Here is a 25,303-nt window from a genome sequence, read left to right as displayed (position 1 = left end):
TAAAAATAACTAAAGAAAATACCCCAGAATTCATTCTGTTATTAGCCACTTCAATCTCCGTTTGTTTGCAAAGGTGATTCTTTAGAATTCCATCTTGTAATACTCTGGCATTCTGTTCTTGAGAAAGTTGTAACTTAGCGTCATTTCGCTCTTCTACAACCTAGAGACATGTTTTCATTAGGATTTTGGATCACACTATTAAAAAAAAAGTCAAAAGCTTAAGAGAACTTAAAAAAAAATGTTCAAAAGTAGTAGCCTTTTTAAATACAAGGATTTTTATCCTGCAGGAATGACTAAAATTTTAATTTGAATGACAGCTAAATTTGTCATAAAGTAAAAGTACAAGAAGATATAGAATGTGAAATAAAATTTCTTTACAAAACATTGAACTAGTTCCATCATAGTCTCAAGGCGATTTAGCCTGTATTTTAACATTAAAAATCCAAAACTGGGGTGCCTGGGTGGCTCAGTTGGTTAAGTGTCCTACCTTTGCTTTTGGCTCAGGTCATGGTCTCAGGGTTGTAAGACCCAACTCCGAGTCGGGCTCTTCATTCAGCGCACAGTCTGCTTGAGCTTCTTATTCTTTTCCCTCCCTCTCCCTCCCCCTTTACTCCTTCCCTTGCTCATGGTCTCTCTCTAAAAATAAATAAAATCTTAAAAAAAAAAGCCAACATTCACATTTATCTCAATTTACCTTCTATCCCTTCATTCAGGAAATATATAGAGAGCATATAGGAGAAGCCAAGAATCCCAATAAATTAATAATTTTAGCTAAAAATATTATAGTTCCTATTAGGATAAAATTAAAGTTTTGATTTGTTTTATACCTAAATAATATACATTAAATCAAGGGGATAAATACTATTGATCGAAATAGGCATTTTTTTATCAAAGATTTACCTGATCCAAATTATTTCTTACAATCCTCAATTCCACATCTAGTGTTCCAAGAGGAAGTTCAAGTTGTTGTTTCATTTCGACTTCTTTATTATACTGCTCTTCTTTTTCTCTGAATTGCTCCCTCATTTTTTCATATAATATATCAGCATTTCTTCTTTTCTCTTTTTCTTGTTTTAAAGTGAATCTGCAAATAAATGTGCTTATTTTAAAATGTTTTGTAAGCGATAAAAAGTTCATTTTATGATCTGGTTCCACATACGTTGGTTTATTATCCAAATGAAATTTCTATGTTCTCAATTTTTTTCCTTTCTCGGGCTCAAGTTTAATTTCTCATTTCAATCTCTTCCAAAAGATATATATAGTTGAAAAGAAGCAATGAGAAAGCATTATACAGCTTAGTAATAAGTTTTAGTACTAACTCTGGTAGATATTGTAGAGAAAGGAATTTTGAAATTATTCAAGAAAGTTAGAATTAAAAATTATCATTTTTCCCATATAGTCATAATCACTCCTCCATTAGAACAGAAAATTTAGTTGCTCATATTAAAAAGAGAAGTTGCTCTTTATAAAAAAGTTTATAAATTCACTAGAAGTACATTTCTATTTCACAAAACATCACAGGTACCTCCAAAAATAATTTGCAGTATAAGACAGCATCTGCAGATGTCATTTACACAACATACACCTGCAGATTACTGTGATCCAGGACTAGGCTGGGGAGTCGAATATCTGTTGCCTTTTACATTTTATGTTTCTTCTTCTGCAATACTCTCAATTTACCTTGATTATTATTCATTTTTTTTAAGATTTTATTTATTTATTTGACAGAGAGAGAGAGCACAAGCAGAGGGAGAAGCAGGCAGAGGGAGAAGTAGGCTCCCTGCCGAGCCGAGATCTGGAGATGGGGCTCGATCCCAGGACCCTGGGATCATGACCTGAGCTGAAGGCAGACCCTTAACCAACAGAGCCACCCAGGTGCCCCTATTATCCATTTTATAAATCATTTGAAAACCCCTTTTAGAACAACACAGGATCCACATTAAGTAAACAATAAAGAGTCATATGTGCTTACAGCAGAGACTTTTGGATTAATTTTATAAGAGAGATATTGAAAAAACTGAGCAGTAATCATTTTCCATTTTAGTTTTTAATCACTGCATATGTTTGAAACTGAATAAATTTTTAAAATTTTTCCTGTCTTGAGAAAAATGGCCATTTCATACCCTGTTGATGGGCATATATATTAATATAAACTTCCCTGAGAACAGTTTAAAAATAGGATCAAAGACCTTCTTTAAAAATTTTTACACTTTAAGCAAACAATACTATATTGAAGAATTTCTTCCAAGTAAGTAACCAGAATTGTAGAAACAGATTTATATAAAAGATATTCCTTACAGCATTAATTAAAGTACAGAAAAATGGAAAATAACCAAAATTCAATTTGTTAAATAATGAGGATTCCATATGGTCGACTTCTACATGGTCAATAAAATCATGATTTGGAATATACATTAAATTATCAGAAGTATTCACTGTCAAGAACTTGCTGAATTATTTTGAAGAATCTCATACTTCATGCTAAAGAAGTTTTCTTCCCTATAAAAATTCCAGAAGGTAAGGTAGTAATTATAACATTTCTCCTACACATCTGTAGTAGAAAATTCAATAGTTCAAGAGGCACCTGGCTGGCTCAGTTGGTAGAGCATGCAACTCTTGACCTTGTAGCTGTGAGTTCAAGCCCCACATTGGGTGTGGAGCCTATAAAAAAAAAAAAAAAGATAAATAGTTCAAATATCCTCTTAAAAACAAGATGTCATACCTCAAAGGGCCAAGTTCTTGTTCCAATTTCACTTTCTGATGCTCCAACTGCGATTTCAATTCTTTTGTTTCTGATAGCTCCTTTTGTAGTCCATTAACCTTATTTTCCATTTTTTTATTTTTTCTTTTAAGTTGTTCACAGTGATTTTTTTTAAGTTCTACTAATCTTTTATACGAAAGAATCTCATCCTGGCTTTTTAGTAAAGTAGCAGAATCTACATCAGAGAAAAAACAAAAACAAATAAAATATATAGGGCACCTAGGTGGCTCAGGTGGTTAAGCATCCAACTCTTGGTTTCAGCACAGGTTATAATATCAGAGTCGTGGGATCGAGAGCCGCATCGGGCTCCACACTCAGCACAGAGTCGGCTTGAGATTCTTTCCCCCCTTCCCCTCTGTTCTTCTCTCCCACCCCCTACTCATGCTCTCTCTCTCTCTCAAATTAATTAAGTCTTTAAAAAAAATGAAATAAAATATATGAGTATTTTTTGCATATAAAGGACTGTGTGCTTTCACATTCACTCACTCATACATTAAACAAGTATCTATTGAATGACTTCAATATAAAAGATATTTTAGAGGGGCCTGGGTGGCTCAGTCGGTTAAGTGTCTGCCTTCAGCTCAGGTCATGATCTCAGGGTCCTGGGATCAAGCCCCGTGTCAGACTCCCTGCTTACTGGGGAGTCTGCTTCTCCCTCTGCCCTACCCCTTTCCCCACTCGTGCCCTCTCACTTTCCTTCTCTCAAATAAATGAATAAAATCCTTAAAAAAGAAAAGAAAAAATGACCAAAACCTTTCTAAATATTGAAAACTATCATCCCACAGATCCAGAAGGATCTGGCTAGGAGAGAAGAAATGGAAGTAAGCTATTATAATTTTCTTAAACTACTATGATGTGGTATAACATTACTCAAAGGTGGACTGTGATGCTTAAGTCATATACTTTAAACACTAATCACTAAAATAGCACAACTAAAGAGTTATAGCTACAGTAAACAAAATACATACATACACATACTCACATAAATAAAACAAAATCATAAAAATTACTTGATTAATCTAAAATTAGATTTTAGATTAAATTTTTTAAGATTTTTTTAGATTTTTAAAATTTTTTTAGATTTTTAAAATCTTTTTAGATTTAATTAAAATTAGATTTTAATTAAAATTAAAAAGCAGAAAAAGAAGAGAATAGGAGCACAAAGCAGAAAGGACAAATGGAAGTCAAACGATATGATGACAGATTCAAATCAACTACTTCAATAATCACATTAAATGAAAATGGTCCAAAAGCGTCAATGAAACGGCAGACTGTCAAAATGGATGAAAAAGGAAGACCCAAGTATATGCCACCTATTAAAAAATCACACCTTAAGTATAAAGACACAAATTTTTTAAAAGGCCACAAATATGATAGACCACACTAACAACTTGACAAAAGGCGGCTGAGCCTGAGTGGCTATACTAATACCAGACAAAATAGATTTCAAAGCAAAACACATTAGCAGCAATAAATAAGGTCATTTTATATGATAGAAGGGTCAATTAAAAGAAGCATAACAAACCCAAATGTTTATGCATCTATTAATAGGTTCAAAATACATAAAGCAAAAATCGATAGCATTACAGAGAAACAGGCAAATTCACAATTATAGTCTGAGATTTCAATAGGCAGAAAATCAGCAAGGATATAGTAGACTGGAACACCACCATTCTTCTCAAGTATCCATGGAACACTTACCAAAAGAGACTATATTTTGGGTCACAAAATAAATTCTAATAAAAGGAGTAAGTCAAAAGGACTGAAAGTCATAAAAGTGTGCTCTGTGACCACAAACTAATTAACACACATCTAAATAATCCCTAGGTCATGGCACCTGGGTGGCTTAATTGATTAGGCATCTGCCTTCAGCTCAGGTCATAATCTCAGGGTCCTGGGATCAAGCCCCATATGTGGCTCCCTGCTCATGCTCTCTCTCTCTCACACACATAAATAAAATCTTTAAATAACCCCTGGATCAAAGAAGTAATGACAAAAGAAATTAGAAAGTATTCTGAACTAAATACACATATTAGAATTTCTGAAATCTTGCTATACTAGCACTCATATGAATATTTACAACATTGAGTGTATATATTAAAAAAGAAGAAAATTCTCAAATTGATGGCCTTTGCCTCCACCTTAAGAAATCAGTAAAACAGTAGTTAGTTTAATAACCTTTGGTTATGAAGAAAATCTAACAGAATTTTTTAAAAACCTACTAGAACTAATAAATGAACTCATCAAGTTTGGAGGATACAGAATCATTATACAAAAATCAACTGTATTTCTACATATTAGCAATGGACAAAAATTAAAATTTAAGAATTAAAAATTAATTTTAATTATTAAAAAATTGAAACTGCACTGAAAAATAAAAAATAACCACAGGTAATAACATAAAAGATAGAAAGACCTATACACTAAAAACTACAAAATATTACCAAGAAAATTAAAGAAGACTTATGTAAATGGAGAGATATACTCTGTTCACGGTTGAAAAATTCAATATTGTTAAGATTAATCTGTAGATTCAACATAATCAAAACCTGATCTCCAGAAGACCACCAGAGTTTTTTTTTTTTTTTTTTGAGAAACTGACAAACTGATTCTAAAATTCATGTGGAAAAAATAAATAAAATAAATACAATTGATGATCTGGAAACACAAAGGATCTAGAATAGAATAGCAAAGAACCCTGAAAAAGAACAAAACTGGAGGACTAACACTAACCACCTGATTTCAAAAATTATCATAAATTCATAGTAATTAAAACAGCATGACATTGACATAAAGAAGGCCCAAGAGAGGGGTCCATAAATAAACCCACACACATATGGTCAAGTAGTCCTGACAAAGACACAATGGCAGGAAGTGGAGAAAACATAGCCTTTTCAACAAATGGTGCTGGAACAACTGGATATCCATATGCAAAAAGAATGAACCTGGATCCATACTATGCATCATAAATAAAAAAAGAATAGAGAATGGGGGTGCCTGGGTGTCTCAGTTGGCTGAGTGTCTGCCTTGGCTCAGGTCATGCTCCCAGGGTCCTGGGATCGAGCCCCATGTCCAGCTCTCTGCTGAGCAGGGACCCTGCTTTTCTCTCTCCCTCAGCCTGCCGTTCCCCCTCCTCATGCTCTCTCTCTGTAAAATTTAAATATCATCTTAAAAAAGAATACAAAATGATGACATGGATCACATGGATCACAGATCTAAATGTAAGACCTAAAATTATAAAACTTTGTTTTTAAACTACGAAACTTCTAAAAGAAAGCATGAGAGAAAACCTCTGACTTTGTGCTAGGCAAAGATTTCTTAGCTAGGAACGCCGAAAGCAAAAATCCATAGAAGAACAAATGGATAAACCAGATTTCATCAAAAAGAAAAACTGCTCTTCAAAAGACACTGTTGAGAGAATGAAAAGTCACAGATTGGGAGAAAATATAGGTGAGGGGCGCCTGGGTGGCTCGGTCATTAAGTGTCTGCCTTCGGCTCAGGTCATTATCCCGGGGTCCTGGGATCGAGCCCCGCATCTGGCTTCCTGCTCAGCGGAGAGTCTGCTTCTCCCTCTCCCACTCCCCCTGCTTGTGTTCCCTCTCTAGCTGTCTCTCTCTCTCTGTCAAATTAATAAATAAAATCTTAAAAAATATATATAGGTGATAAAGGAACTATATCTAGAATATAGAAAGAATTCTCAAAACTCAACAAATAAGAAAACAACCTAATTTTTAAAATGACAAAGGATTTGGATAGTTCAAAGCAGATATACAGATGGCAAATAAGCACATGAAAATACGCTCAACATTATCAGTTATTAGGGAAATGTATATTAAAACCATAATGATATATATATTACATACCCATCAGAATGGCTAAGATTTAAAAAACTGACAATACTAAGTGTTCATGAATATACAGGGAGAATTAAGAACTCTCATACACTGCTGCTGGGAATGGAAAATGGTACAACTACTTTAGAAAACAATTTGGCAGTTTCATGATAAGGGAATATAAAGAGACATGAGACTTACGGGTGATAGATATGTCAACTGCCTGAATTACGGTTATGTTTTCATAGGCATATACATATGTCAAAACTATCAAAGTATACACTTCCTATATGTGCAGTTTACCTAACTAAAGCTGTTAGGGGAAAAAAAAAGCTCTACTATAGAAAAAAACATCGAAAACAGTGGCTGAGACACAGATGGAAAGAAGGATCTGAAACAGGGGTGCCTGGGTGGCTCAGTTGTTAAGCGTCTGCCTTCGGCTTAGGTCATGATCCCAGAGTCCTGGGATCGAGGCCCGCATCCGGCTCCCTGCTCCGCGGGGAGCCTGCTTCTCCCTCTCCCACTCCCCCTGCTTGTGTTTCCTCTCTCGTTGTGTCTCTCTCTGTCAAATAAATAAAATTTAAAAAAAAAAATTAAAAAAAAAAAGAAGGATATGAAACAATACAAGATGAAGCTAGAGCACTGTGGTCTTTCACCTTAAAGCAATGAGAAGTAATAGCTAAGCTTTAAGCAAGGGGGTAATGTGATGAAACATGAATTTTTAAAAATTATGATAACTACGGTTGCAGTGGAGACCAAGATTCTGGGAGGTGGAATGACAGGGAAAACAGTCCTGAGGTTATTTCAGTATTCTAGGAGAAAAATAATGGTAACCAGACCTTGGGTGAAGGCACAGAAGAGAAGCGGAGTTAACAACACATCACGTGTGCCATTCCCATGACAAAACATAGAGTGGAAACTATAGCCCTTTGACTGAGAGTATTCAACAGTTCTCTGTTTTCATATAAAACGTATTTCTGAGATGAGTACCGCATGAGTGTTGTGTGGTACAGCACTATACAAGATGTGCACGTATTACTACGGTGATATACGTACAAAGGCTTTATATTGATACAATGGTCCTACCTTTACAATCCTTGCCAACTTGTGCAGGTAGCGACACGCAACTCATATAATTAGAGCAAGGCAACTTGGAATCCTCTGAAGCTGTTCCAGATGACTCAGTTAAGTCAAGGTCATCCATAAAATTCATTTCCTTTTTGACCTACAAATAAAAAATACCATTTCAAAATGTCCCCCAAATATTCATGAAATATACCAAGTGTAGAGAGATGATCAATACCCATCTTTTTATAGGAGCAAAAACATAGGTACTTTTTAAAAGAACTGATTTTTATCAAAATGACCTTTATCAATAATTCGTACTTCTGAATAACTTTTTCACAATAAATGTCTATACAACAAAGGAAGATTTTCTATTTTTTCACTATACCTCTCCTAAAGTAATTTTTTACCATGGAATACCATTTCTAATAAGTATTATTTATCAAAGTAATATAAGAAAGTGAAAATTAAAAAATTCATAAATGAAATAAAATTATATATATATTTTTTACCTCTTTCTTTTCATGAGATCTTTTCTTTGCAGGTCTAAGAAAAAAAAAACAATTCCTTTCAGGCAAGTATTAAATACTTAAAATACAAAGAATATCTAAATCATAGCTAAACAATATTATTAATAATATTAACAAAGCATTAAATTTAGATAAAATGGACAAAAAGCAAAGGAAAATCATAATGTTACTTGCATTATTTGATACGAAGAAATATACCACATTTTTTGTTGTCATTTTCAATAAAAACAAGCTTTTATTGGCTCTAAAAACTATCTGGAAAGTGCAAGTTAAGTTCTTATATGAAAGAAACCCTTTTTTAACAATCATGATACTAGTGTTTTGAGGATTTACTGTGCAACTACTATGCCTCATTATGAACGCTGTACACATCCTAAAAGTATTTTAAGCCTCAAAACAATCTTATAAACATAGGTAATCATATTAGGTATTTTACACAGGAAGAAAATGAGGCACAGAAATAAGTAACTTCCCCAAGCCCATACAGCTGGTCAGGAGTAGACCCAGAATTCAAATCCAGGATATGTGCCTTCAAAAACATGTGTTTTACAATATGTGGTGAAAGTAATATTTAAGTCTTTCTAAGTAATATGATAGCAAATGAACCTACTATTATTCCATTTCTAGCTATAATTATACTCTATGAATCTTACACATATTTTTTAAAATAAAAAGACTTCATACCTAGGCAATATTGAAAATCCACTCTCAATAAACTAAAGATCTGCTTCTTCTAAAGAAGTTCATCAATGGCATTCATTTATTCATTCAACTGTTTATTCACAAATACATACTTATGGAGCACACAGTATGTGTCAATGACTCTGTTGGTACAGGAACCATGGCTTTTATAATTTAGAACTTTTATAATCTAAAATAATCTATGATAGATTAATAGTTTATTTTTCAACTATAAATAAAGTCTTTCCCCCTTCCCCAGAATCTAAACAAATATTAACTTAATGCAACCAGATACTTCAAAGTCCCTAACAAAACCATAGCTATTCACGATACTGTCAAAGGCACTGAATATCTAAAATCATCAAGGAATGATCAGTACCACTCAGAATGGCCCAAGAGTTTGTATATTTACTATTATCTATATATTTTTAAGTCTATGAATGATAGTATCTGCACATTCAATTATATGAGAATACTCCACTGTGGAACCCATTCTGAATAAACAACTTCTTGCCACGGGCACCTGGGTGGCTCAGTCGTTAAGCATCTGCCTTCGGCTCAGGTCATGGTCCCAGGGTCCTGGGACCAAGCCCCACATCGGGCTCCCTGTTCAGCGGGAGTGTGCTTTTCCCTCTCCCACTCTCCCTGCTTGTGTTTCCCCTCTCGCTATGTCTCTGTCCAAAAAAATAAAATCTTAAAAAAAACAAACAAAAAAATCACCTCTTGCCACAAAACTACATGAATAGGAGTACTAAGGACAATTACTGTAATCTTTAAAAGATAATGTAATACAGGGGCGCCTGGGTGGCTCAGTCATTAAGCGTCTGCCTTCGGCTCAGGTCATGGTCCCGGGGTTGTGGGATCGAGTCCCACATCAGGCTCCCTGCTCGCCGGGGACCCTGCTTCTCCCTCTCCCTCTGCCTGCCGCTCCCCCTGCTTGTGCATTCTCTCTCTCTGTGTCAAGCAAATACAAAAATCTTAAATAGGGGCGTCTGGGTGGCTCAGTCTTTAGGCGTCTGCCTTCGGCTCAGGTAATGATCCCGGGATCCTGGGATCCAGTCCCACAACGGGCTCCCTGCTGGGCAGGGAGCCTGCTTCTCCCTCTGCCTCTGCCTCTGCCTGCCGCTCCCCCGGCTTGTACTCTCTCTCTCTGTCAAATAAAAAATAAAAAATCTTAAAAAAAAAAAAAAGATAATGTAATACAATCAATAAGCTTTCTAATATTTGGAAATGCAAACAAAATTAAATAACCATGTCTATCTCTATTGGATGATTTCCAGCAGCATACAAATGTACTCTAAAAACTCCCATCTTAAAATAAAAAAAGAAAGACAATTCCCTTGACTTCCACATTCTTTCTCAGTTATCATCCATTTCTCTATTACCTTTCCCCATAAAAATTCTCTAAGGAGTTGTTTCGACTTATCCATCACAGTCCAGCTTCCATGGTGACTACTGAAACTGCTCCTTGTCAGAGTCCCTTGTCCTCATCTTAACCTTTCAAGCCGTGTGTCTGATATACTTGACTATTTCCTGCCTGAGCCTGTACCTACACTACAGCGTTTTATTTCCAGAAAAAGTAATCACTGCTAAACTTCCTTCAGAGGGAAATGAAGAATTTATAGCTTTTACCTTCCTTCATCCTGATCCATTTCACCTGAAGTGCTCTCATCATTCACTTGTAGTGGACACGAAGTTAGGGAATCGGCCTTCTCAAGCCCTGGCGTAATCACAGATACTTTTGATGTCCATTTTTCATTTTCATCTTTCCTTACTTCCTTCATATGCAAACCAGGATCACTACTTTTAAAAATCCAGTTAAAATATCCATTAAAAAACCAATGTTTTCTAATAATTTTACGGGTAAAGAATAAAAACAATTTTTTTGTAAAATTCTGTTAGCCAGCTCAACTGGCATTTATTAATTCACAGAACATTTATGAAATCCAACCATATACAAGGAAATACACATCCCTTGCTTCAAAGTCAGATACATATACAACTACAATACAGTGTCATTTGTGGGGACAAAACTGCTATGGATCTCTTTGTAGGAGCTGTGGAATCAAGGACCATACAGCAAGGGACCTCGGAAAAGTCTTGCCTACCCATGCATCAGGTGACGGGCACACTCACTACATTCCCAGCTGTGGACCCAGCAATAGCCCATAAACCGGTTCCAGCCCCTTCCTCTCAGCCACATCTGGGAGCCCCTGGGAAACATGGTCTTAGATAATCACCCATGGATGAGAGAGACTTTTTGGAAAACCAGGTTTCCTGCAGAAAAGTTCCAGCACACCACCAGAGCAAAAAAAATATCAGGTTTGGACACATTGGAAAGGTAGTCATCAAAGGCTACTTCAAATGCAAAGACAGCAATGCAAAACTTCAAAGAATATAAAAAGTCAAGGATATAGGACACCAAATCTTCCAGTAATTGATCTCAAACACATGGAGATCTGTAATTTATCCAAAAAAGAATTCAAAATACCACTTTTAAGGAAACTTAATGAGCTACAAGAGAACACAAAAAGCCAATTCAGGGCTGCTTGGGTGGCTCAGTCAGGTGAGCGTCTGACTCTTGGTTTTGTCTCAGGTCATGATCTCAGGGTCATGAGATCCAGCTGTGCATCCTGCTTACACTCAGTGCAGAGTCTTCTTGTCCCTCTCCCTCTGCTATTCCCCCCACTCACACACACACTCGCTCTAAAATAAATAAATAAAATCTTAAAAAAAAAGCCAATTAAATACAATGTGAAAAACACTATATGAATAAAATGAGAAGTTTAATAAAGCGTTGGAAGGGCACCTGGGTGGCTCAGTCAGTTAAGTGTCTGACTCTTGATTTCGGCTCAGGTCATGATCACAGGGTCGTGGGATCGAGCCCCAGGTCTGCTTGACAGTCTCTCACCCTCTCTCTGTCTCTCCCCCGACTTGCTCTCTCTCTCTCCCTCAAATAAATAAATAAAATCATTTTTTAAAAAAAGAGCTGGAAATACTAAAAAAAAAATTAAAAATTCTGGAGCTGAATAATATAGTGAATGAAATGCAAAAAAGCAATAGAAATCACTGACAGGAAAATGGATCAAAAAAATCTGTGAATTTAAATTTTCAAATTTTAAAACTTTCAAATTATCCAATCAAGGAGGTGAAAGATATGTACACTAAAAACTACAAGACTTTGATTAAAGAGAGAACAGAGACACAAATAGGAAGATACCTCGTTGTTTATGGATTGGAAAAATTGATATTAAATATCCACATTATTCAAAGCCATCTATAGATTCAATGCAATCTCTGTCAAAAATCCAGTGACATTTTGCACAGAAATAGGAAAAACAATCCTTAAATTTGTATGGAACAAAAAGGACCCCAAACAGCCAAAGCAGCCCTGAGAGAGAACAACAAAGGTGGAAGCATCACACTTCCTGTTTTCAAACTGTTACAAAGCTGTAGTCACCAAAACAGTATATGGAACCTGCATAAAAACAAACACAAAGACCAATGAAACAGAATCAAGAATCCAAAAATAAACCCATGCATATAGTCAAGAACACTCAAAGAAGAAAAGATAATCTCTTCAATAAATGATGCTGAGAAAACTGGATATTCACATGCAAAAGAATGAAACTGGACCCCTAACTTACATCACTCACAAAAATTAACCCAAACTGGATTAAAGACTCACATGTACAACCTTAAGGCATAAAACTCCTACAAGAAAACACTCCCTGACATTGATCTTGGCAATGATTTTGGATATGACATCCAAAGTACAAGCAACCAAAGCAAAAACAATGGAACAATGTTTCTCCACAGCAAAAGAAACAAGCAACACTCTAGTTCCATTTACGTCAAGTATAGGGGAAGGAAGGGAAAAATAAGATAAAAACAGAGAGGGTGGCAAACCATAAGAGACTCTTAACTATAGGAAACAAACTGAGGGCTGCTGGAGGGGAGGTGCGTGGGAAGATGGTGTAACTGGGTGATGGGCATTAGGGAGGGCACTTGTGATGAGCATTGGGTATTACATGCGAGGGATGAGTCACTAAAGTCCAGCCCTGAAACTAATAATACAATATATGTTAACTAACTTGAACTTAAGTAAAATCTAAAAAAACAAAAAAGAAACAAGTAACATAATGAAAAGGCAACCTACAGAATGGAAGAAAATATCTGCAAACCACATATCTGAAAAAAGGCTAATATCTAAAATATATGAGGAATTCATACAATTCAACAGCAAAAACCAAATCATTCAAATAAAAACTGCAAAGCACCTTTACAGACAGCTTTCCTCAGAAGATATGCAAATGGCCAACGGTACCGAAAAAGGGGCTCAACATCACTATTCATCAGGGAAACGCAAATCAAAACCACAATCATATATCACCTCACACCTGTTAAATGGCTTTCATCAAAAAGACAAAAGATACCACTGGCAAAGATGTACAGAAAAGGGAATCCTTGTACACTGTTACAGGACTGTAAACTGGTACAGCCACTATGCAAAACACTGTGGAGGTTCCTCAAAAAACTAAAAACAGAACAATCATATGATGCAGTAATCCCATTTCTGGGAACGTTTCTGATGGAAACGAAATCATTATCTCGAAGAGGTATCTGCACCCCTGTTTATTGCAGCATTATTTACAATAGCCAAGACAGGGAAGCAACCTAAGTGTCCATCAATGGATCCATGGGTTTAAAAACTGTGGTATATATTTACAACGGAATATTTTAGCCACAAAAAAGAGGGAAACCTTGCCAGTTGTGATAACATAAATGAACCTTGAGGGAATTATGCTAAATGAAATAAGTCACATGAAAAGACAAATACTATATGATCTGACTTACATGTAGAATCTTAAAAAAAAACAAATTTACACCCTGGTGCTTGCCAGGGGTAGAAGGCTGTGGGAAATGGGTAAATACTGGCCAAGGATACAAACTTCCTGTTACAAGATTAGTAAGTTCTGAGGGTCTAATGTATGGAATAGTGATTACAGTTAACAATACTGTAATATATATTTGAAAGTCACTAAGAGAGTTGATAAAAAAGAAATAATTATGTGAGATGGAGTTATTAACACTTACCATTTTACAATATAAAAGTGTATTAAATTAATATACGTATACCTTAGACTTACACTGTTAACTGTCAATTATACCTCAATAAATCTGGAGAAAATTCAAAAATACTCATATGTCATTATATATATCACTCAAAAATAGCAATAACCTAATTTTGTTTGAAAATAAAACGATTTAGGGGTGCCTGGGTGGCTCAGTTGGTTAAGTGTCTCTGTTGGCTCAGGTCATAATCTCCAGGTCCTGGGATCTACCCCTGCATCAGGCTCCCCACTGAGCTTCTACCTCTCCCTTTGCCCCTCCCTCCTGTTTGTGCGCTCACTCTCGCTCTCTTTCTCTCTCTCTCTTACAAATAAATAAAAAAAAATTTTTAATTTTTTTAAAGAAAATGATTTGGTGACTTTTGTATACTTTTAGCCAAGTATTTAATCCTAATATAAAAAGCTAGATTTATCAACAGAAAATTATAATTACTTTCATGGACTAAATGTATGCAAGAGAATATCAGCAGCATATAGCTACATAAATTTACAAAAAGAATGAAATTTCCCACAGATTATTAATTTAGGAATTAAACATGAGCCCCTAAGAGCACTGGAAACAAAAACAGAGCCCAGCAATTATTGTTTTAAAACTGTTACACAGATAACTCTTCTAGTTAAAATTTAACATCCAAAAAAGAAGGATCTTCCTGAAGGCAATTACTGAACCATTCTTCTTAACCCAAATCTCAAAATTAAATCTATAATTACAGAATATGAAATAGCTTTCATTTTGAACACAGTTGATAGAAGCAACTTTTAAATAGAAAATATCTAGTTAAAGTCACCTCAAACCTGGGGGGGGGACCCAAATATGAAGCCATGGGAATAGAAGCCAGCACAACCAGTTTTAAATGTGTGTGACTGATCAACGCCCACTGGCCTCACTCACCAACCAAACAGTGTCAGCTCCTCCCTTCTCAAAGAAAGCCAGTAGGAGACAAAACCATTCCATACACATGCCTCATGTGCCAACCAATCAACAACAGTCTCACCCAAATTATCATGGTGTTTCACATGATGACAAACCACTTAATTCTCTGAAAGTCCCCCAAACCTTAAACTCTACTCTTCCCAAAACCCTATATAAGAATAGCAGACTGCTCTGTCAGAGAAGACTCTAAGCGACCAGCAAAGATCTATCTTACTAGTAGCCAATAAATTCCAACTTCATCTTTTTATTTCAGATATTGAGGGCTCATAATCCTTTGGCAAGAATTTTTAAAGTCCTATAATTTGCCACCATATTTCATTTTCCTTAATAAAATATAAATGAAGTTTGCTATTCCTCTGATCCATTTTACCATAATTAAAACATAAATACCAGTATAAGAATAAATAGCAAGTAACCACAACATTGGGCCCCCCAAAAATAAAAAAAAATTGCATACAACTGACAGATTAAATTGTCAGAATGGACCCATATCAAACTTCCTTTTTGTTTAAGTGAGAGTTAGTATTATGTTAAAAAACAATACATGCAGGTGAAACTCCATGCACTCAATAAACATTTGCTGAACAGAACTGTATACGCTAGGACGTTTTCTAGGCACTGTGGATGTGGCGATGAACAGATAAAAATCCTACTCATGAGTGAAGTAAACACAATAACAATAAACTACACAGGCAAGATCGTACTAGAGGAGAAAAACTAAAGGAGAAAAATCAAATTTTGATGTGCTGTAGGGAAAGAGGTAATCAGGATAACCAAGAAAGGCCTTGCTAAGAAAGTAACTTTTAAGCACAAAATTGAAGGGGAAAAAAAAAAAGGGAAGGAGCAAGGAGCAAGGAAGCCATGAGGATATTGGAGGGAAAAGCACTCCAGAGTCAACAGCAAGGACAGAGGGATGCTCGAAGTGTTTGTAGTGCGGGGAAAAAAGTGAGAAATTCAGTGTGGCTGGACAGCGTGAAAGGGACAGAAAATAGGAGTGAGGCAGTAAGGGATAGGGAGAGACCAAGATGAACAGATCATACAAGGCCTTGTAGGTGTTACAAAGAACTCTGGCATGTACTCTGAGTGAAATAGGAGGCAATTGGGCTTTGAGCAGAGGAAGACATAATCTGACTTATGTTTTAATAGATCCACTGTGTTTAGAATTAATGGAAACAGAGAAAAGACAAAAGAACAAACAAGAAGACCAATTAGTTAATTATTACACTTATACACACAACAGATGATAGTGGCTTGGTCATGGAAGATGTGTTTGGCTTCTGGATATATTTTGAAGGAAGACCTGACAAGATCTGCTGACAGATTAGATGTGACAAGTATGAAAAAGAAAAAGACATGAGTCAAAGATGATACCAAGTTTTCTGGCAGAGCAACTAGAAAAACTATCATTAACTCAATTAGGAAAGACAAGAAGGGCAGGTATAAAAAAGAATATCAGTAGTTCGATTTTGGACATGTTAAGTTCGTAAGACCCAAGAGCTATCCCAAAGAGACATCAAATAGGCAGTTTGATATGTAGGTCTGGAATTACGCAGAGAGATTTGGGCTGGAGATAGAAACTTGAAGATCATTAGAACATACAAGATAGTAAAAGTCAAGAGAAGGAAAATCAAGGACTGATTCCTGGAAGATGTCAATGTGTAAGTAAGAGGTGGGGGATGACGAGAAAGCAGCAAATTAGGCTGACATGTACAGACTAGGAAGGCAGGGGGTAAACCAGGTGAGTGAGTGATATCCTGGAAGCTCAGTGAACACAGAATTTTGGAGAAGAGAGTTCTCCATTGGGTCAAATATTGCTGATAGGTTAAAAAAAAGGGGATCCAAGAAATTATGTCTAGATTTATTAAAATGAAAATCAGTGGAAACCTTTGTAAAATCAATTCTGGAGTAGTGGGACTGAAAATTACTAGAGAGATTTCAAGAGTGAATAGGAGGTAAATCCGGATCAGTGAGTGTCCATGGTTCTTTTAAGGATTTTATAGCTAAGAGGAAAGATCATAGATGATTTAATTTTCTTGTTTACTTCAATCCTTACACAATGATGATGTAGTATTTTTGTAATATAGTTTGTAATATAGTTTTTTAAATTACATACATGTAGCACTAAATGTTTTTTAAAAAAATGCCAGACCAAGGGGGCACCTGGGTGGCTCAGTCGGTTAAACCTCTTGATTTTGGCTCAGGTCATGATCTCTCGGTTGTGCGATCGAGCCCCGCGTGGGGCTCTGCTCTCAGTGCCAAGTCCGCTTGTCCCTCTCCCTCACCACGCACTCTCTCTAATATAAATAAAATCTTAAAAAAAAAAAAAAGGCAGACCAGGCCATTAAATAATTCACAAAATTATACAAAAGAATCCTTAAAAATTTTCTAGATATATTACATATATATATTATATAACCTATAATCATTTTTTCTCATGCTTAGAAAGACCACAGAAAAACTATTAAGTTTCAACAGCAGTATTTCATGCTTGATAAACATCATCTAACTCTAGGATATATCCAAAATAATTAATCATATAAAAATTCTACAGGAGGGATGCCTGGGTGGCTCAGTTGTTAAGCGTCTGCCTTCAGCTCAGGTCATGGTCTCAGGGTTCTGGGATCGAGCCCCACATCGGGCTCCCTGCTCGGTGGGAAGCCTGCTTCTCCCATTCCCGCTCCTCCTGCTTGTGTTCCCTCTCTCACTGTCTCTCTCTCTGTCAAATTAATAAATAAAATCTTTAAAAAATTAAATTAAATTAAAAAAATTTAAAAAAATAAAATTCTATAAGAGAAGTATAAGGGGTTTGGAATGCAGAAAATATTCCTATTCTGTAAACTGAATTTTCCTAAATTATATAACATGAAGTCACTGTTGAAAAATTTGGTGTGGTACATATAGAAATATATTCTCTTTAAAAAGGAAGGTTAATAGCATGCATGCAAGGTACCTTAAAAAGATTCACTGCATTAGCAACATCTTGCTTTATACCACAAGGATCATCAAATATAGAATATGGGACAAGTTGACATACGAAATCTCTTGGTAATATTCAGATCAATTTGAGGGTCCAACATTTGAACACTCAAGCTCAACGGAACCAAAACCAAAAACCTAATACCTAGCAATTTTGTTGGTAATAAGATAGAGTGCCAGTGTAGCAGGTAACTTCCTTTTGCAACTCTGCAGATATTAAAAGTATTCTGAAATTTGCATAACACATGACATCAAACCGAACACTTTAAATATACTTTGTTAACAATCAGTACACTGTCGACCTAAACTCCTTTTTTCAAATGGTCGCATATTACATTGTTTTATACGGGTGACAACTTACTTCCTTATCGACAGATATTTAGACTATCTCCAACTTTTTGAGATGAGAATGCTATGCAAAATATCCTTAATATGTGTCATATTTTATATATATAATAATGTACAATAAATGTCCTTAGAGTGTGTGTGTGTGTGTGTGTGTGTGTGTGTGTGTGTGTGTGTGTGTGTGTGTGTGTATTTACACCAGTCATGTTTTCCTAGAGGATCTAGTCCTGGCAATGAAGCGTTGGAATAAAGGGACAGCAAATGGGGCGCCTGCGTGGCTCAGTCGTTAAGCGTCTGCCTTTGGCTTAGGTCATGATCCCAGGGTGCTGGGACTGATCCCCGCATTAGGCTCCCTGCTCCGTGGGAAGCCTGCTTCTCCCTCTCCCATTCCCCCTGCTTGTGTTCCCTCTCTCGCTGTGTCTCTGTCTGTCATATAAAGAAATAAAATCTTTTAAAAAATAAATTTGAAAAAGGGACACCATATTTAAAATTTTTGAAACACACTGCTAAATCACCCTTCAGAAAGGATTTACCAATTTCATCTAACAACAGTGTATAGGAATGCCTTTCTCCTCACATTTGCTAACTTTGGTTATTATTTTTTTAATAAAATATTTATCACTATGACTGCAAAAAATGGTATCTAGTTATTTGCATTTTTCTAATTAGCACCCAGGATGGAACAGCCTTACTAAAAATATAAAATTTGTTAATCATGAATGTTAGCTCCAACTAGAATTTGTTTTATAGGAAAATAATAATTAACTACTATTTAAATATCGCTATAGGCTTACCCATCAGAATCTTCCTTTTTCCCAACAGGAAAGAGGTGGTTTTCAGTTTTTCCACTCTCTCTTTGTGGAATTAGTCCAGCAGCAGCAGCAGCGACAACACACACGTTTTCGAATACTGCCATCCCATTACTTTGGTGTCTCCTCTTTTCTTCATTTATCTTTAATGGAAATTTGATACTAAGGATAATTGTTACTACTTTATTCATTAAAAAGAACTTTATTTAATTATACATTCTTTAAAGATTTTATTTTTTATTTATCAGAGAGAGAGCAAAGCAGGGGGAGGGAGGTGCAGACAGAGGGAGAAGCAGGCTCCCTGCTGAGCAGGGAGCCCAATTGCTGGCTCAATCCCAGGACCCTGGGATCACAACCTGAGGCGAATGCAGACTCTTAACGACTGAGCCACCCAGGCATCCCAGATCTTTTCTTCATTAATTGTAGCATTTGACTTAGTTTGTCGTAATTTTAATTGATAAAAATATTTTGTGTTTAACTTTATCATTACAAATAATTGCAATTTTTATAAATTGTGCTTCATTTCTGTTTGAATAAAAACAGCAGAATTGGAACGTGTGGGTGGCTCAGCTGGTTAAGCGTCTGCCTTCGGCTTGGGTCTGATCCAGGGTCCTGAGATCGAGCCCCGTATCAGGCTCCTTGCTCAACGAGAAGCCTGCTTCTCCCTCTGCCTGCTGCTCCTCCTGCTTGTGTTCTCTCTCTCTCTCTGACAAATAAAATCTTTAAAAAATAATTAACTAATTTGGAGAATTTTCCAAAATTTGAAAAAGGGCTTTCTTAATTTTGTATTCATATCCACGCTTTGCTCCCTACCATTCCATACCCCACCCCATCTGACCAGCAGATACAAAGAAATAAAAAGACAAAGACACAAAATGTGTCGTCTTCTGTCGTTACCACCTGGATTTTGCAAAAACAGCCAGATTTAAAGGATGTGACATTGTGGTGCTCCAGGAACAAACAGAAGGTTTCCTCTTTCTGCACTGAGCTATTTTTTCCCCAACTGCCTTTTACAGTTCTTTTTTCATTTGGATCCTAGGGTTATCAAAAAAATGACAGTGTTCATTAAGATATATGAAACATAAAAAGCCAGATGTTAGACTTACTAAATAAAACTTTTAGTTTTTTAAAAAAAAAAAAAAAAGATATATGAACCAAAGTTCACAACACAAAACGAACAGAGTGAAACTGATGTTAGTGTAGAATTTTGGGAAATGAGTAATGCTCCCCAAATTCCACATTCAATAACCATAAAATTTTATAGCTAGAGGATATAAAAGTAATTATCAACTTTAATCCTGTTTTCCACTGATAAATAGGAGTAAAACCAAAAAAGGTTAATTTTGTCCAAAGTTCCTAAGGTGGCATTACCTAGCATCTTATGGCACCAAAATATATGATACGATTCTTTGATGCTGAATCAGGTAAGTTATCAAACAGATTCATTAAATTAATCAGATACATTAAAAGTATGACACTGCACAGTAATTTAATATCTTAATTGGAGACAAGGTGCTTAGCTACCTCTTCTTTTTAAGAAGGATATCTCTAGATTTTTGTTTATTTTTAAAACTCAATTCACCTCAAAAGTCCGTTTTCTACCTTCAAGTTAAATACTGAAGGTTTCTGAAGGTTTCTGCTACCTACATTATAAAGATCATACATATCAAAATGTACCATACGTTATTAAACTTAATAGGAAGGTTTGACTCAACAGAAACATGTGAGACCAGAGACCAAAAGAAGTGGAGGGGGGGAACCTGGGTGGCTCAGTCAGTTGGGCCTCTGACTCTTGATTTTGGCTCAGCTCATGATTTCGAGGTTGTGGGATTAAGCCCCGCATCAGGCTCCATGCTCAGTGGGGAGTCTACTTCTCTCTCTCTCTCTCTCTCTCCATCTCTCTCTTTGCCCTTCCCCTTGCTCATGCTCTCTAAATAAATTAAAAAATCTTTAAAAAAAAGAGTCTGTTTTTAAAAAATGTGGAGGAAGAAAGTGATAATCCAAATATTTGTTATTAAAAATATCTCAAAGTGGTCCTGTCAGAATTCTAAGTTCCAAGAGTGAGTAAAAGCAGAAAAGATTGCACATACAGACCAATAGGTTTAGCTGAAATATTTGTTTATATCCTTTCCAATATTCATTGCTTCTTTCTCATTTTATTGTTTATGGAAATGAAATTTATACTTAAGCCAATAGATAAAAATAAAAACCCTAGAAATGGGGCACCTGGATGGCTCAGTGGTTGAGCGTCTGCCTTCAGCTCAGGTCATGATCCCAGGGGCCTGGGATGGAGCCCCATGTCAGGCTCCCTGCTCAGCAGAGTCTGCTTCTCCCCCTTCTCTCTCCCTCTGCCTCTCCCCCGGCTCATGCTCATGCACACACATGCGCTCTTTCTCAAATAAATAAATAATCTTTAAAAAAAAAAAAACTAGAGATTATTATATATTTTTTAAAGATTTATTTATTTTAGAGAGAAGAGAGTGAGAGCATGAGCAGGAAGGGCAGAGGGAGAAGGACAGAGAAACTAAAGCACACTCCACACTGAGCACAGAGCCCAACGCAGGGCTCAATCTCATGAACCTGAGATCACAACCCAAGCCAAAACCAAGAGTCGGATGCTCGACTGTGCCACCCAGATGTGCCAAGATAATTGCATTTTTTAAAGTTTTTTTTTTTTAAAGATTTCATTTATTTATTTGACAGAGAGACACACAGAGAGAGAGGGAACACAAGCAGGGGGAGTGGGAGAGGGAGAAGCAGGCTTCCCACTGAGCAGGGAGCCCGATGTGGGGCTCCATCCCAGGACCCTGGGATCATGACCTGAGCCGAAGGCAGATGTTTAACGACTGAGTCACCCAAGTGACCCCTTAAGTGCATTTTTTAAGGAATTTTCTTTATGGTTACTCTGATTCATGAGGTCACATGGTGCATAGCTAAGTTACTTTCCAAGTTCACATGCCACTTGGGAGACTGACGGAGGAAATTAAGGAAAACAAATCATAAGAAAGTTTTCCTGCATTCATATCATTAAGATAGCAGTAATAATCTATTTCCGAACACAATTACTATTTACACAACCCCATTTTATACACGATCTTTTTTCCTAAGTGGAAAATCAAAATGACTCAGATAACTGATAAAGAGAAAAAACAAAAGAGCAGCAGCAAAGTGAAACTCTACCCCTTTTTGACGATGAACTTTCTCTTTTTCCAAATCCAGGAAGTCTATCTGTAACATGCCTATCTCGTTCTTAACCTTTTGAACATCTTGCTGTAATTCTTCTTTTAGATATACTTCTGATGTTCTGTAACTACATGGTGGAGAAGAACTCACCTTTTATACTTCGGGTTCCATACTTCTATACTTATTAGTACTGTCATTATCTGCACAGAATGGCTTCTGGAACAAGTCTTTTGTTTTCTTGTAAGTGTTTTTAACAGCAGAACTATTGTACCTTTTTATTTGAGCCATTTGTCTCATCTCATTGGAGCTGGAAAACCTTTTGTCAAAAAGGCTTTCTGAATGACTAGACTGAGGTATACGTCCAATGTCTAATTTAGAATTAGTGCTATTTTGGTTCATACTTTTTGCCATTGGCATGTCAAGCTCTTGGTCTTCTTTCACTTCAAACATAGCGAGTGGGTTCCTTACCTTTTTATTTTCTGTATCACTTTTAAAACTCTTATTTTTGTTAAAAACAAGCTCAGTGTCTGGTTTGTTATCATTTTCACAGACCGATTTATTTTCACTTAAAGAAAAATCAGAAGATGAGTGGTAATCATATTTGAGACTAGACTTTTTCTGTTCAGGAAATGCCCGAAATACTAGAGGGACAGGCACTGCAAATGTATCCTTTTTCTCACAATCAAGTCTATCATTTGTCAAGTTAGAAGGTATTTCCATTAACTTTATTCCTTCTTTAAAGTTACCATGTAGTGACTCTTCCTTAGGATAAGGAGCAATTTTGTGTCTTTGACAAGTTTCACCAAACTTCCGCTTTAACTCACTGGTGATGAGTTTTAAATTATTTTTCCACTCTAATTTGCCTTGTTTGATCCAGAGTTCCTCATGCTTTTGTACAGGAGGATGTTCTGAATATACAGATATATGAGCCTCTCTGTCACATTTCTTATTCATTTCTGGTTCTTGAGACTTTTTTTGCAGATGCAAAAGTGGAACATTAATTTGCTTGGTTTGATTTTCAGATATCTTTTCTGCCAGGATGCATGTTTGTAAAATAACTTTATCCTTAAGTAATCAAGTATGGACAAAGAAAAATTAGAAAATAATTAAAATTTAACTGTTAGATTTCTTAATCTATGTTAAGCTGCTCCCAAGTCACTGGATTGTAACAAAGAAGTGAAAAATAACTTGCCCTAGGTTAAGACAGAAGAAAAACATAAATCCATCAACTTACTTTGTCAGTTATTTGGAAATAAACAATTCATTACATGTTACATCTACCAAAAAATGAATTAGATTATTTTTAATGTTACAAACTTAAAAACATTTTATTTCATTTTATTTCACCATACATTAAATAGAGAGCCCCTACAGTGCATCTGAGGATTCTCTTTAAAGATTAATATCTAGAGAAGAGGCAAATTTTAATTTGGAGCCAAAATCAATTAACATCAATCAGAAAGAAAATTCCTAAATCTTAATTCAAATTATATACTATGATAGTGTTTTACATCACTAAAATTATCTGCTTATATTCAGCTCTAATATAACGTCCACTGAGAGTGGATAAGAAAAATGTTAATAATACTGATTTCCTACGCCGAAATGAAATAACTGAAAGAGTTATGGTTTATTACCCAACTACAAAGGTCCCATCCTGGAAGGTGGGATTCTAGGCAATTGGCAATTGTGCTGATTTTATGACCCCACTCTCTGAAGTCAACTACACAGAGATCACAAGGCAAAATAAATCTTTAATCTTGGCATTAGTGATGGGCAATACAGAACTGCACATTTTGAACCACTGAGAATAATTACTCCTTCTACGTGGATCTAAGTCAGTAGTCATCATTATTACACTGCTCATAATTTCAACTGCTTAAACATAATTCGGTATCTGATGCTACCTTCTTTATTACATAAAAAGTTACAAAAATGGAAGAAGCAAACACTATTCAGGAATTTTTTTTTTCTCTCAATTCCAAGGATGAAGTTTAGCTAGTAAAATTCTAACAATACTTTAAGTTTTGTAACTTATAAAATTTTATAAAAACTAAATATTAAGTTATAATCTATTGACTTCAATATGTCCATTCAAAAGATAATTTCATTTGAACTATGTTACGTTATTAAAGCAGGAAAAACAATATAAAAGTGGAAATTTACATTTAAATTTAACTTTTTACATACCTGTAGGTGGTCATTTTCACTTTCATCAAGTCTTTTTTGCTCTTCCTCTGATGTCCTTTCTAAGTCTAGTTCTGCTGGCAAATCTATATATTTAGTTAAAATGGACTACTTAGAATGGTTAGATAAAAGCTACAACCTTCTTAAAAATAGAAAATAACATTTCATCTATTAATGGTTTAAATTAAACTTAATGTTTAGCTGAATATTTACTTTAAGAAATACTTTTAATTATCGAAAACTTCAACAAACCATTTGGGAAATACTAAATGTCATCAGGTTAAAGACATACAAACGTCTCAAAGATTCATTCACAAGTTCATTCTCCTAACATCAATGAACAAAACACTCAGAAACAAAATTTTAAAATGTAGCAGAAACATGTAAAATCACAACAGACTATTCTTTACCTTGTAACAGCACCTCTTAACACCCAAAGCTTCAACTACAACATTATTCATGATTTCCAAAATTATTAGTATTTTTTATGCCTTTATTAGTGTACAACCTTCCTATGGGTGTATGTCCCTGCTGAGTGTAAACATTCCTGAAATGCTTTCCTCTCCTACTTGATAAATTTCTTCACATCTTTTAGGACACAGACTGCTATGTAAAGTCATCCTTGATTATGGCTAGTCTTCCCCAGATAAATAGGTGTCTTTCTTCAGGGGTACCTTAGTACTTTACAGATTTTTCTAGTGTATCTTCACCACCTGAACTGTAAATTACTTCTTTCTATATCTATTTCTTTGGCTCCTGGACTGTATGGGACAATCTCTCTCACTCTCTCTTTTTTTAGAGAGGGGGAGGAGCAGAGAGAGAGAGAGAGAGAGAGAGAGAGAGAGAGAGAGAGAATCTTGACCGGGC

At 35.7% G+C, this 25,303-nt stretch overlaps 1 protein-coding gene across 1 annotated transcript in view; it reads right to left on the bottom strand.

Annotated features, from left to right (window-relative positions):
* The window catches only part of LOC113921530 (ankyrin repeat domain-containing protein 26-like), a gene marked incomplete at its 5' end in the record, with an annotated part of 108,756 nt that overhangs the window by 48,344 nt on the left and 35,109 nt on the right, over positions 1-25,303 (bottom strand). The window contains 8 exon segments of the mRNA XM_035729337.1: positions 23-160; positions 901-1,084; positions 2,723-2,936; positions 7,681-7,819; positions 8,172-8,205; positions 10,503-10,673; positions 19,052-19,209; positions 24,440-24,522. Coding sequence (XP_035585230.1) covers positions 23-160; positions 901-1,084; positions 2,723-2,936; positions 7,681-7,819; positions 8,172-8,205; positions 10,503-10,673; positions 19,052-19,209; positions 24,440-24,522 — 1,121 coding nt within the window.

Source organism: Zalophus californianus, chromosome 9 (assembly GCF_009762305.2).
Source record: "Zalophus californianus isolate mZalCal1 chromosome 9, mZalCal1.pri.v2, whole genome shotgun sequence".
NCBI classification, from domain to species: Eukaryota; Metazoa; Chordata; class Mammalia; order Carnivora; family Otariidae; genus Zalophus; species Zalophus californianus.
Note: the sequence above shows the minus strand (reverse complement) of the source record. Positions and strands in the feature narration are given on the sequence as shown.